This window comes from Lethenteron reissneri, chromosome 2 (genome assembly GCF_015708825.2).
Source record: "Lethenteron reissneri isolate LAM-NWPU_2019-01 chromosome 2, ASM1570882v1, whole genome shotgun sequence".
In the NCBI taxonomy this organism is placed as follows: domain Eukaryota; kingdom Metazoa; phylum Chordata; class Hyperoartia; order Petromyzontiformes; family Petromyzontidae; genus Lethenteron; species Lethenteron reissneri.
The window spans coordinates 2278449-2292511 of record NC_083780.1 but is presented as its reverse complement, the minus strand read 5'-3'; the positions used below and the strand labels follow the sequence as shown (position 1 = coordinate 2292511).

Sequence of the window (14063 nt, the reverse complement as noted above, 5' to 3'; positions counted from 1 at the left end):
GCGGGTGGAAGGGGCCTTACCCCTTCGTGTTCCATATTGTTATTTGTAAAATAAACGTGTTGCCTCTAAAGAGAAGTTTACCTCTAGATTGTACCCACTACAGATGTAATGTTTCGGCATCCGTTATAATTAGCAAAAATTTTACGTTAATTTAACACCAATATTTGAACCTTATGGCGGGACCCGAACAAACGGAAGTAAAATGCGTAAATTATTAATTATACATTTTTTTAGACTCCGTCCCACCACGCACATAAATTCTCTGACCCACCTGGCGTGGATCATTCTGTTGTCATGTTGTCCAAGTGCAGCGAGACCGAATGCGCAGAAGAAACAACATTTTTAAACTATGATGAGCGCATCGTGTAGAGTTCATCGAGAGGAATAGATTGCCATATCGTTCACCTTTAACAGACGTAAAATGACGTCGCAACGCAGTTTATGCGAGAGCCGGGGGTTTATGGGACCCTGGGGACCCACCATAATGTTAAGTTGTGTATTAGTCGATATTTGTATCAATGTATTTAGTCCATATCAGACATTTGACGTTTTTCTATCGATATCTAACTTATCGGGGTAGTTCGTTTGCTACTGAATGGGAGACTGTGTTCACGTGGCAACTTAAGATTCTCCACGGGTTTCAAGGCGCCTCATTGTGAGATCCCGGCTTCAACCATATATCAGTCAAACTGTCTGCCCTCTCTCTGATCTTAAGTAGGGCTAATACACGAAACGTTAGCATATCGTACATATTGTCAAGCATCACGGTAAACCAACCATTGTATACATATTGTGTTTATAGATCTCCCTAACGTAACAATAACTTGATGTAATTGCTGTATACACGCGATGGAAGTCACGAAGCATCACAATCTTGTACCGTGACGATGAGTGAGTGATGAATAGTTTGTTTTTTAATGGACGTTTCATACGCAAGAATAACATATTAAAATAATCTCTGAGTGATGTGTGTTTATGATGTACGTGTAGGGTTCATCATCAGTCACTGTTGCGCGGCCTCTGTGATTGACGCGATCCGACCCCAGCCATCTATCTGTTCAACAACCCCTGGGACTGCGCCCGTTCACACAGCCTGCGTCTCAGTTGGTCTGTTGCGTCGGTTTGTCAAACACCCACTCAGGCAGAGCTTGCAGCTGGTTTCTTTCAAAAACCAGAAGAGTCAGCTGGGTTAAGCTGTCAAACAGCCCAGCTGGTAGACTCTTAGCTGGTTGCTGTACAAACGCAAATCCTTAAGATTCACGAGGCGGTTAAGCACCCTCTGGTTAAAGGCTATGTTAAGTGATGCGGTAATTCACTGAATGTAACCACGTTCGCTGGACTGTCAATGTTTAGACTGCGTGCGATTTTTTTGCTTTACTCTGCTTCCCAGTTCGTACAGCGATGATGTCGATGGATATGAGGATGATGAGTGGTGGGATTATTATTATTGATGACTTTTTTTATGTTGTGGCATAATGCCATGATGCTGCTTCTTTTGATGACGCTGCTGCTGATGAGAGGCATTCCTTCGTGGAGTCGCCCTCTCGCTCAGTGTCACGTGGGCGAGTGGAAGGGAAATCTGCTAGAGTGGTTGTTGCTCGTCCAGCTCTCTGAGCCCAACTCTCTAAAGGTGAACACGACCATCACCACATTGGCCACCGCTGCGCAGGGCGCGCACGAGGCAGTGCTGCTGACCGGGGCAACATGTGGGGTTTTTGCTGCCGAATTAGAAACCGGACGCCTTGTTTTGTCCAAGTGTAACGACTCTGACAACGATGTATATGTAATGCGAGCATATGCTGGGGCTTCGCCGCTCCAGCCCCTAAGCCAACCAGGCGACAGAACCATCGGGGGCAGGGTTCAAGGGTGGAGCCCGCGGGTGCTAGGGGGTGGTATTATCTGGAAAGTTCTTAAGGGGTGTGGTGAAGGGCGGAGTCTGGGTGACGCGGGAAGGGGATATAAGGGAGAGCCGGAAGGGGCTCGGGGTCAGTTGGTGAGAAGCTGGAAGTTTGGCCACGTCGCGGGTCTCCGCGAGCCATCGGCCACGTGGCGACATGGAGACGGCTCCCAGCGCGCCGTCTGCCAGCGGTGCGCGGGAGCGGATAAGTGAGAGCAAGAGGGCGGCGCGGAAGCGGGACGCCAGCTCACGCGACGCGCTGCGGAACGACCGAGGGAGCGGAACGCGAGCTGTCCAGATAATGAATAAATAAACAAACGGAGACACAGTCGCTTGTCGTCGACCTGCTTTATTACATATATTAAGAGACACTTTGTATGGGACCCAAGGCTTACATCTTCTCTTCAACATGTCTTCCCCCCGAACGTCCACTCCCCTGGTGTTCTCCCTTTGTATACCTCTCGAGGACCCCTTTCTGGAATCTACTGTCACTCTTTTTTCTCCTAGCCAATCCCTGTCCTTCCCCACTTAACGGATCTTATATGTTCCCCACCTAATCTTGTTTAAATCTATTTCTCCAATCACTTTCTGCCTCCCGAACAATCACCGTGGAGGCATCTTTCCACCAATTGGTGACCGTCTTCAAGCTGGGGCGAGTGCTTGCTAATTTCGGCCATTACACAAGCGGCACAAAAATAATTGCAGCATCAGACGTTCAGCGTGCTGACTCAGCGAGCTCTTTACCACATTTGTTCTTTCTGCTGCACGTGTCTGATGATTGCTAAACACATTCCACGCACGTGCTGTAGTGTGTGTCTGTGTACACGTGTTCCAACCAACTTAGAGTTCATGGTGTGTCAGCCACTTCATTGAGAACTTGATCCCTGTTTCGCATGGTGTGGTTAAATGAAGGATGCTTTGCTGTAAATGGGGATTGATTGATGGTATGGCTTTTACATAAATTTTAGTTATATATACAAACATAGATTGCGCCGTGACAATGACAAGTTGGTTTAATTCAATAAATTGATATAACGATTGGTTGCTATTACACGACAATAAGTAGTTTACATGTGCATCGATTCGTCAATTCACGAAACACTCGTTAAATTACGCGAGTAAATAATGTACTGTCTGTCTTGCAAGTGTAATGGGTTCCGGAGACACTTGTAGAGGTAACTTCTTTATTACAATCCAACACTCCAACAGTCCTGATACTCTGTTACAGCCTAGGTACACAGCCTAGGTACACTACTCTGGCTATGCTCTGGAACTCGCCCTCACAAGGACGTAGAGCCGGGAGTTCCAGAGTCCCACCACTGGCCCTCACATCGTCCCAGGGTCCTGAGATGGCTGGTCTTGGGTCTTGAGCTACAACTGGCCTCGATCGTCCAGGGAGCTGCCCTTTTATGCCTCGTCCCCAACGAGGGGTGGGGTTGTGTGCGCCCCCAGATATCCCACAGAGCACATACAGACCCCCGTTGGTGGCGCCAAGGGGCTTAAGCGTCTGGGTTGCCTGGGAATCTAGCGCCTGGCGCCAAGGGGCTTAAGCGTCTGGGTTGCCTAGGGTTCCAGAGCCCCCAGCAGTCCCTCTCTTCTTATGTCACTACACAAGTATTGTTTGTACTGTCTGTTTCGTGTGTACTTTTTGTACTCTCGGCCTCGTGTGTACCGTTTGTACTTCTGTCTTGCATGTACTGTCTGCCTTATTCGTAATGGCTGTTTGGTTAATACTTTGCGACTGGTTTGTGTTGACTCATTGGCAATGTTAATCTAGTTTTGATGTAAAACGCCTCTAGGCCGGTACCGATGGATGCATCGTGAGGAAATTGCACTGCCCGTGGCGTGGTCTATGCAATGTGGTTGGTACCGACCACACACGTCACGGCAGTCCAGAGAACAAAGTTTCCGATGCGCATTAAGGATGCAACTAAAGAGACGCACGCACCCAGCAAACTCTTCCGAGAAATGTTTTTCTGCTGGTTGGAGTGCAGACCCACATGAGTGAAATGGTTCAGTTTGTCAAACACCCCAGCGGGTAAAGCCAACAGATGCTGCCGACAAACTGAGTCAACACACTCTATCCATATATATTGAATGAATGACACACGCATCTCATGGTTCTTGCTGTTATTTAGAGCAGCAATAGTCACAGTGCTATCAACTAAACGTGCCACTTGTGAATAGAGCACTTAACAAACAAAACTGCACGTATTATAAGCAATCATCATTATACACAGAGCTACTTTAAGCTGTATACATATTGTATACTAGCTTTACTACCCGGCTTCGCCCGGGACTTGGATTCACCACGGCCGACCGCTTTTGTCTCCCCAGTGGCGATGTTGGCACACCACACCAGTTACTCGTTTGAGGCTGAGTCGACCTAAGGTAGGCCCTGGAGCGGTTCAAGTAATCGTCACCGGTGGTGGCCGTGAGCAGGAATGAAACTCGGGTCGCCAGGTTCGTAGTGCAGCACGCTAATCACTACACTACCTCTCCCCCCACACACACGCGCGTCCATAGGTACACATACACGTGCATGATGCAGACAACTTTCAGGGTACGTACTGCAGTAAATGACTCAAATAATAAAGCAATGCTGCGCGACGAACGCCTTAGACCTGCAACACATTTGTATTCCACTTTACCCGCGATCAGGAGGCACACTCCGTTACGCTTCTGCACACGGGTCACATGACAGATGTGACATCACAGCTCACTTGCCGTGCAAAATATATGCATTATTGCGCCCCCCCCCCCCCCCCCCCCAATATCAAAGTCGATTTTTTAATAATTTCAAGTTTGTTGCATGTCGGGAAATATGCTAAACAGTTTGAACAGACACATATAATCACAAATTTCCCTTTTATCTATATATATAAAATCGTGAATCTGTCTGTCTATCTGTCTGTCTGTGTGTCTGTGTGTCTCCGGACCATACGCATTTTCATTGGACAGCGGTTGCCTTCGCCGCTTTCATTGGACCTGGCAACGGCTAGCGACGCCTTCGCCAAGGGCTGCAGTTTCATTGGACGGCGGTTGCCCCTGCCAACCGCTAGCCACGCCTTCGCCACTTTCATAAGCTCCGTAATTAATTAAATAATAGCCATTACACAGTATTGTTGGAGCGCTAGGGGGGGGGGGGGGGGAAGGAACGCCACCCGTACCCTGCCTCTTCCAAGCCGACAATTTTAGGCGAGGCCGCAGGCTTTGCACGCTACTAGGCCTCGACACCCACCACGCCACTCTGAGGTAAATTCATCAGTTTTTCCTACTCTTGACTACACCCCCACCACAATGTGTGCTATTAATATTACTTTTAAACCCAACGCGCCAACAATCGATTACTTTAATGTTCACTGTACAAATACTCATTAAGCTGGGTGAGCGTACTGACAGTCTATTATGTACACTGTTGCCTGCTTATTAAGCTCTGTGAGCGTACTGCCACTCTATCATGTAGACTCTAGCCTGCTTACGAAGCTGAGTGGGTGTACTGGCAGTCTATAATGTAGACTGTAGCCTGGTTATTATAATCGATTCTTTAAATGTTCTTTGTACAAATAGTCATTAAGCTGCTTTAGCGTACTGCCCGTCTATTATGTAGACTGCTGCCTGCTTATTCAGCTGACTGGGTGTACTGCCAGTCTATCATGTACACATTAGCCTGGTTAGGAAGTAAAGTTAGTCAATTTGTAACACGTACGCTTTCGCAAACATTATTCATAAACAACGTTATTGCGTTTAGATCGCCTTATTTATTAAGGTGTTGTCACCCTTATCCACCACCCGACACGCCCAATCTGCACAAAATTGTCACGTTCATAAAAGACTAAGACTTGACTGCTTTAGCCCACCGGTGTGTTCAAGCGGAAAACCACAACAATTACCATTTCTCATGAAAAAAACTACTGTATAATTATGTTTAAACCCCACGCGCCAATAATGGATTTGTTTAAATGTTCACTCAACAAATACTCATTAAGCTGGCTGAGCGTACTGCCACTCTAGAATGTAGTGTAGCCTGGTTATATTTCTGGGTGGCTGTACTGACAGTCTATCATGTACACATTAGCCTGCTTCTTAAGTAAAGTGAGTCTTTTTGTAACACGTACGCTTTCGCAACCATTCTTCAAAAATAACTTTATTGCCTTTCGCTCGCCTTAATTATTAATGTGTTGTAACCCTCCACCACCCCACACGGCCAATCAGTCAAAAAGTGTCCCGTTGATAAAACACTCATAAGTCTCTGCTTTGGCCCACCGGTGTGTACAAGCGTAAAACCACAACAATTCCCATTTCAGAGTACGTCCTTTCGCTGATGCTGGATGCAATTACCAGCCAAACGTCGTACTGTTCAGTTGTCTGTCCATCTGTGTACGATCGCTTGCGAGGGATTTGCCGGGAGGCACGTCCCGTGCCCCGCGATGGGAATACGCATGTCACTGTGTATGTGTTTGTGTGTATGTATGTGTGTTTGTGTGTATGTGTGTGTCTGCGTGTATGTATGTGTGTGTATGTGTGTGTCTGCAGCAAGCGCGTGTATGTGTACCTATGGACGCGCGCACGTGTGTTGTGTAGGGGGAACGGTAGTGTAGTGGTTAGCGTGCTGTCTGTGTGTCTGTGTGTGTGTCTGTCTGTGTGTGTCTGCGTGTGTCTGTGTGTGTGTCTGTGTGTGTGTCTGTGCGTGCGTGGTGTGTGAGGAGCGGTGGGTGTAGTGCTTAACGCTACGCTGCGCTACCAACCCGGCGAACCCAGTTCGATTCCCGCTCACGGCCACCACCGGTAACGATTATTTGAACCTCCCCTAGGTCGACTCTGCCTCAAACGAGTAACTGCTGTGGCGTATTAACATCGCCACTGGGGAGACAAAGGCGGCCGGCCGTGGTGGATACAAGTCCCGGGCGAAGCCGGGTAGTACAGCTAGTATATATAGATAAATATAGCGTGAACATGACATAGCAGTGGTGAAGTGGTTGGCGCACGATGTTGTAAACCTCGAGGCCCTGGTTCCATTCCCAGTCACGGCTGTATCATCTGCTGCGAGTGAGATCTGAAACGTTCCAGTCAGCTTCCTTCTGATTGACCAGTGAACTGCAGTCTTCAACTGCAAGTCGGTGGAACTGTCTGACCACTCTGAATAAGGGGCAGACCGAAACGTTGGCCTGCTTCAAATCTAACAAAAAATATTCAGAGTGAATCGACCACTAGGCATATATTTAAGTGACAATGATAGTTGAAGCAAGAGTTACCTAGTTTATTTATTCAATCCAAATCGCTGCAGTTGCAGTTGTAGTAAATATGCAAGAGAATACTTGAAGCATGATCGATCGACTGTGATTGAGTATTTATAATTTCAATTAAAACTCTGTTAATGAAGCATGCATAATTGATGCAAAATCTTTCATAATCTTGTGAATCGGGGGACCCAATCGAATCCATTTATCTGTACAGTAACCCCTGGGACTGCGCTTGTTCAGACATCTTGTATCTCAGCCAGTGGCTCAACCAAAACTCTGGCAAAGCAGTTTATATTGGTGACATCAAATGCTCTGGGACCAATAACCCTGTCCCTACGTAAGGACATCTCGCCGTCTCTCACCGCCATTCACAAAATTAATGACAAGAAGTTGTCCGACACGTGCCACGTATCTGGTTTAAAGATGATGATGATAATGATTGTGGTTCTATATATATATTGGTTATTACAGATGATTATATAAACATACTAATACTCATCTTTATTTGATGAAGCGCTTTTCGTTTATAAATCTCAACTACACTGCCAAGCATTCATTCCGAACGAGTAGTAGGCCACATACCCACCAGAGGAGCTCTCTAGAACTCCATCCAGTGCAGACCCTTACGTCATCAGTGGCGTGAGCCAGGCAATTGCAGGGCTGCATCTTATTCCGTTGCTCCTCGCTGGAGAGATTGACAACTGACCCGGACCATTGAGAGCCGCCAGCGCTAAGCGCGTTGCCCTAGTTCGCCTCGCCCCAGTTCGCCTCGATCCACCGACTGAGACTCAGGCTGCATGAACGGGAGCAGTCTCAGGGGTTGTTGTGCAGGTAGATGGCTTGGTCGGCTCGCGCTATTCTCAATGCTTGTAGCAGAAGTGGTGCACTGCTCAATGACGGTGGATCAGAAACAAACGACAAACACATGTTTAGACGGTTTTCTTTTTGTTAAGATTTTTCAGCCAAACACATTCCTTCGAAGTGGGCAGGTAGAAACTTGGATGGACAGCCAGCGCATTCGTGCGATCTGTGTCACGCGGCGCAAGCTGTGTGGGGCGGCGCATCACGTGGTGCTGAGCCCGCCCGAAGTGCTCTATGAAATACAAATCGAAGGCGTGGCTATGCACGACAGACAGACAAATAATCCCTGGTGGGCAGTGTGGAACTGTTGTTCCTACCTGTATTAATGAGTGTTTATACATGTGTAGCGACATAGAATGGGTTACTAGGGCGCGTAGCGCTGGTTACTGGTAGAGAGCGGGATTGTGGGTGTAGTAGCCTGGTCTACCAGCAGGGCACTGGAGCACGTAGCCGGGGTAAGGGGTTTAGGGTAAAGGTGACAGAGGGGGGCACGTGGGGTGAAGTCCAGAACCATCTGGTAGGTTCCAGAAGGGGGCGTGGCCGAGGGCGGAGCCAGGCCACGCTGGGGAGAATAAAAGGGAGGTCCCGATGCTGGGTCGGGGCTGTCGTTTTGAATGGAACCCATCGTCTACGCAAGTCTTCGTCCCCATCTTCACCTCCTCGGCGTTGTGGGTCAGGCAGTGTGCCGGCTGTCCTGACCCGTGTGTAGTTATCCCCTGTACTGTGGTAGTGTATAATAAACGTGTGTGCCTCCTACTATTGGTGTCTCTGAAGTGACTACTACACATGTGACAGGAAACCGGAGCTCTCAAATTATATTACTGACCCTATCATCAATTATATGTATTACAGATGCCTCGCATATGCATGTCTTTCTTTCCTGATCTTTATATGTTGCACAGTACCCACTAATTGTTAATAGCCGCATTGTACCAGGCGTGATGTGTATATTATCTTAAAAGACACACGGTAGACTCACCAGCCGCTCAAACGCACCCGCAGAAACGATTTTCAGTTGGTTGTGACGCAGATTCAGAACAGTGAGATGGACGAGTTTCTAAAACACCTCCTCCGATAGAGCCGCCAGTTGGTTGTATTGCAGATGCGAGTTCGTCAGGTGCATGAGACTGTCGAACACCCCTGCAGGCAGAGCCGACATCTGGCCCCCCGTGTCTTTGCAGGATCTCTGCGTGAATCTGCCGCTGTGCTTCTTGTCGACTCTGTGCGGAGTCTAACGGCCATGCACTGCTGATGCGGGTCCCTGAGTGAAGACCTTGAGGCAGGTAATGAATTAGGGCACAGGGGTTGCATTGTCTCCATGTAGTGATGTTCAAGCGATCACAGAGCATTTTTTATTTCAGTTGGTGGCTGCAAGATATATAAGGCAAATCCACATTCCTATGCCGGGAGCTAGTGCATTGAAGTTCAATTCCGGACCGTCTCGAATATCTGGAGGTGGCCTACCCATGGTCGACTCAGCCTTAAGTGGTACCTGGCATGACGAGTAAGTACCAGCACCAGGGAGTAAACGGTATGAGAGGATTATTTGACAGTCCTTGTGTACATCATCACTGCTATGAACCATCACTGATTTGACCAATCTCATGCCGCACTGTTGTTCTTCGTGTCCACTCCACACTTGTTTTATTTTACGCTCTGCTTAGTGAGTGCAGATGCCACCACGCGTGAAGCTGTGCACACGTGACTAGGATTGCAATGTTAACAGAAGGCAGTGCAAAGCAATTGTGCATCACTGCGAAGTAGCTGAAGAGCATTAAAATATCATACATTGCGAGAGAACCGATTTTTGGAAAAAAACTAAAGATTTAGCACGGTACATGATACAGAAACTAATATCTGGTACTAAAGATGTGTAGTATTTCTACTTCACAGGGACAACCTCTTATTTTTCTCCTGTGTTACTTTTATTGAACAGAACTCCTTGCATTCGACATCACGTAACTCTGTCTTGATTTTTGAGCTGTTTGCATGCTTCGCTCCGCTCCCCTTCTCTCAGCCTCTCCACTGCTAGCCTGTTCTCTCTCTCACTTTCCTAGCCTCTCCATTGCTAGCCTGCCTCCCACACTCCGCTCGCTTCGCTCTCTCCGCTGCTGGCCTACCGCTACACACTGATTGCTTCCCACCGTATGCTCTGCTAGCCTATTACTATACACTCTGCTAGCTACGCCACTGTTAGCCTTCCACTATATACTCTGCTAGCTTCTCCACTGCTAGCTATACTCTCTGCTAGCCTTCTCACACTGCTAGCTTCGCATACTCACACTTAGGATTCTCACCAGGGCCGGTACATCAGAGTTCAATCCTTGTTGGACCAAATCTTCAATTCTTGCAATAGTATCGGCCACAGGAACTTTGGTGAACAAAGAAACTACGTAGAAACTAATGAGCAAATCACCTGGGGACGGTGTGGTGGTCTGGCCACACGGCAAAAATACACTGAAGGCATTTATAAATCATCTCAACTCGCAAAACCCATCCATCCAGTTCACCATGGAAGTGAAAGCTGACAGAACTCTACCATTTCTGGATATTCTGCTCGGATGGGGTAGAAATGGTAAAATAACACTGTTTACTGAAAGAAAACGCATACTAACGCCTATCTGAATGCAGTCACACCATGACTCCGCATAGAAATCTGCTCTTATCAAGATGCTCATTCATTGAGCTAAGAAAGTGTCAGATGGTGACAGTCTGAGAAATGAAATTTAACATGTTAAAGAAGCGCTGCAAATGAACGGCTACAATGATGCACAAATCAACAGGACATTGAATACCAAAACCAAACAAAATAACAAGAGCATTGAAACTGTCCAAGTAATTAAAACGATCAAAATACCGTACATTGCATGAGTAATTGATAAACTAGCCAGATGTTTGGAAAAACAAAACATCTGAGTCAGATTTGGCACGGTACATAAAATTCTGAATTTAATATCTGTTACAAAAGATGTATTACCGAAGCTATCAACAGAAGGTGTGTACAGGATTAACTGCACGTGTGGTAAATAGTGTTGGGCAAACACTAGGGATTACCGTTGGTAGGGCTATTTTAATAAACAATAGTCAGGAAGGACAAGTTCAAATGGCTCGCATAATGCACATGCATAATGTACGTTGCCTCAGTAATTTCCCCCCACATTGTGCAAGAGTGCAGAAGGGTGGTCAACATATCTACGCCTCTACATAAGGAAGGAAACAGTAATTATTCTCCACAAATCTGTCTGTCGCCTGATGAAGCTAGTTGTAATTACCAGCGAAACGTCATACTCAGTTTGTATATGTTGTGGCTTCGCTCTCCAACACACCGGTGTGCTGTACTAGTGACGAATTGGCATGCTCTTTACTTGACAACCCTGACTAGTTGGCTGTGTCGGGTGGTGGCGGGTTTTAACGACACATTTATATATTTACGCAATCCACCCCAAAACCTTCTATTATGGATGATATTTGTGGCGAAAGCCTACGTGTTAAACTAACAACAAACCAATACAAACACAACATTAACAACAACCACACCAGCTACCCAACTACAATAACAAAAACGCAATACTCTCCTCGAACAGGAATTGGCCACGCATCCTATTGTAGCAGCATCCTCCTAAAGACAGAGTCTCGGGACTCAGTGAGGCTCACACAGGCAGGCGAATGCCAGAATAAATTCCACGGAGGCTGCTCATCGGCGATTCGTGCTCAGGGATGAACTCACAGCCCTCCCTGCTGCGTTGTTTGACAGTCTGACACAACTGACTGAACTGTTTCTTAGTTACAACCAGCTGACTACTCTCCCCGAGGCGGTGTTTGACCACCTGGTGAATCTGCAGACGCTGTATTTGCATCAGAACCAGCTGAAAATTCTACCCGCCGGGGTATTTGACCGCCTGGTGAAACTGAAGGAGCTGTATCTGGACCATAATCAACTGCAGGCGATACCACCCGCTCTGATTGACAGTTTGACTGAACTTATGCGACTTGACCTGGAAGATAACCAACTGAAGTCTCTGCCGCCAGGCATCTTTGACAGACTGGGGAAGCTGATATATTTGCACCTGCACGAGAACCAGCTGACGACTGTTCCCGCCGGGGTGTTTGACCGCCTGAGGAATCTGCAGCGGTTGGGTCTGAACGACAATCAGCTGAAGAGCGTTCCTAGGGTCGCGTTTGACAAACAGAGCGAGTACTACCAGCAGCGGTCTCAGCTTTGTCGTTGGGCACTGGGGTATAGATCACGTTCAGCACGAGGAGAGCTCAGTTTATAAAGCTACCACGTTATTGACATCCACAGTCATCGTCGTCATGGTGCCCTTTTGTGCCTCAATTTAATTTTGTCACTGAACATTAGTGAATTTTAAATGAGTGAATCGTGTGAATGAGAGCTGATATTTATAGTTTCAAGAAACTGACGCGTGCTGCGTGGTTTTGTGTTGCAGCAACAACAACAATAACCACAAAAACAACAACTCATCAACACAATACAAAACAATTGCTATGTTACAACAAGACTACACAACAACCACACAACAGCAAAACAAGAGCCACCACACAAAACAACACCTACACAAACAGCACCAACAACGCAACACTCTCCTCACACAGGAATTTGTCACGATCTTTTGTAGCAGCATCCTCCTGAGTATAGGGATTAAATGAGGCTCCCATAGGGAGACGAGTGCGGAAATTAATTCCACTGATCGAGTGTGAATACCGTGCGGATCGCTGTACTGCACCGAACAGACGGCATGGAGCGAGATACCAAGATGTGAGGTGAACACGACGCCGCTAACGCGCTCTAGCTCAGTGTCCTCACGTGAGCGAGTGAAAAGGCAAATCTTCGAGCGTGGCTGCTGCTTGTCCAGCTCTCTGGCCCAAACTCTGTCACGGAGACCACAGTCATCACCAGATCAACAATCGCTGTGTAGGGTGCGTACGAGGCAGTGCTGCTGATTGAGGCAGCATGCACGGTTTTGCTGCTGAATTAGAAACCGGACTCCTTGTTTTTGTCCAAGCATCACGAAGATAATTGCATCATCAGATGGTCAGCGTGCTGTCTCCGTAAGCTCTTAACCATATTTGTCAATTTCTGCTCTTGGTTCATTGACTCTGCAGCCAAAGCAGATGAAGCACCGCGGAGATGGATCAAAGAGAGAAGCTCGGTTGCAGGAGCGAGATAGACTGTGGCAACGCAGGGCCAGAAGTGAACATGATGGCGTGCGGAAGCCTCAATTCAGCAGTGGATAGCCCATGGCTTATGACGATGATAATGATAAAAATAAAATCATACAATAATAGGATATTCCAGTACTGGATTTCACAAATGCGTGGGAGAGTGGAGAGGATAAATAGACAAAACAGACACAAATCACACAAACCTATCCTTCGAAGAATTGGCCAAAAATGCCAGGGCAGGGCCCTCTTTTGAAATGAGTCTCGAATCATCCCCATGGTATTTGTCAGGACCTACGTCGCAGCTGTTGCTGTTGGCTGCACGAGCCGGAAAGCAAGAGTTGAGCACAGAACTCGCACACGGCATCAACAATGACACCGTCTAGCGAACGCGGCAACGTTAATTGAATTACAGCATCACTTAACGCAGCCTTTAACCAGGGGTGTTTGACCGCCTGGTGAATCTGAAGGAGTTGCGTTTGTACAGCAACCAGCTGACAGCTCTACCCGCTGGGCTGTTTGACAGCCTGACCCAACTGACTATTCTGGCTCTTGAGAGAAACCAGCTGCAGGCTCAGTCTGAGCCAGTGTACGACAGCGCATTCCCACGCGTGAGCCTCTCTCTGGGCTCACTGGGACCCGCGCAGTCACACACAGAACTCGTTTTTCTTCTAGAACACACGAGCAAGGAACTCATTAAAGAGCACCGAGTGAAACATCGCAAAGCTCTCATCAGCAAAAATGCGCATTTGTATTTAGAGAGCATGGGTGGATGATGGGAGACATTCCTCCATGCAGTCGCGCTCGAGATCAGCGCGAGCGCGGGGAAAACTCTCTCTTGAGATTTTTGTGATAGCGGACTAATATATTGTTTTGGTTCT

The 14063-nt window shown here is 47.4% G+C and overlaps 1 protein-coding gene across 1 annotated transcript; it reads left to right on the top strand.

Annotated features, from left to right (window-relative positions):
* Positions 1–2054: 2054 nt before the first annotated feature.
* On the top strand, positions 2055–13568 carry LOC133341432 (platelet glycoprotein V-like). Its single transcript, XM_061550067.1, has 3 exons — positions 2055–2182; positions 11717–12225; positions 13474–13568. Exons 1-3 carry the CDS (start codon positions 2055–2057, stop codon positions 13566–13568), a joined length of 732 nt encoding a protein of 243 aa, XP_061406051.1.
* Positions 13569–14063: the final 495 nt, after the last annotated feature.

Bases quoted from the DNA above. Each gene is read 5' to 3' on its own strand.
- LOC133341432 (XM_061550067.1), top strand. From the start codon at position 2,055: ATGGAGACGGCTCCCAGCGCGCCGTCTGCCAGCGGTGCGCGGGAGCGG. The intron at 2,183-11,716 runs GCGAGCTGTCCA...ATTCGTGCTCAG, and splicing joins AACGACCGAGGGAGCGGAAC to GGATGAACTCACAGCCCTCC. The intron at 12,226-13,473 runs GTTGGGCACTGG...GGTATTTGTCAG, and splicing joins GCAGCGGTCTCAGCTTTGTC to GACCTACGTCGCAGCTGTTG.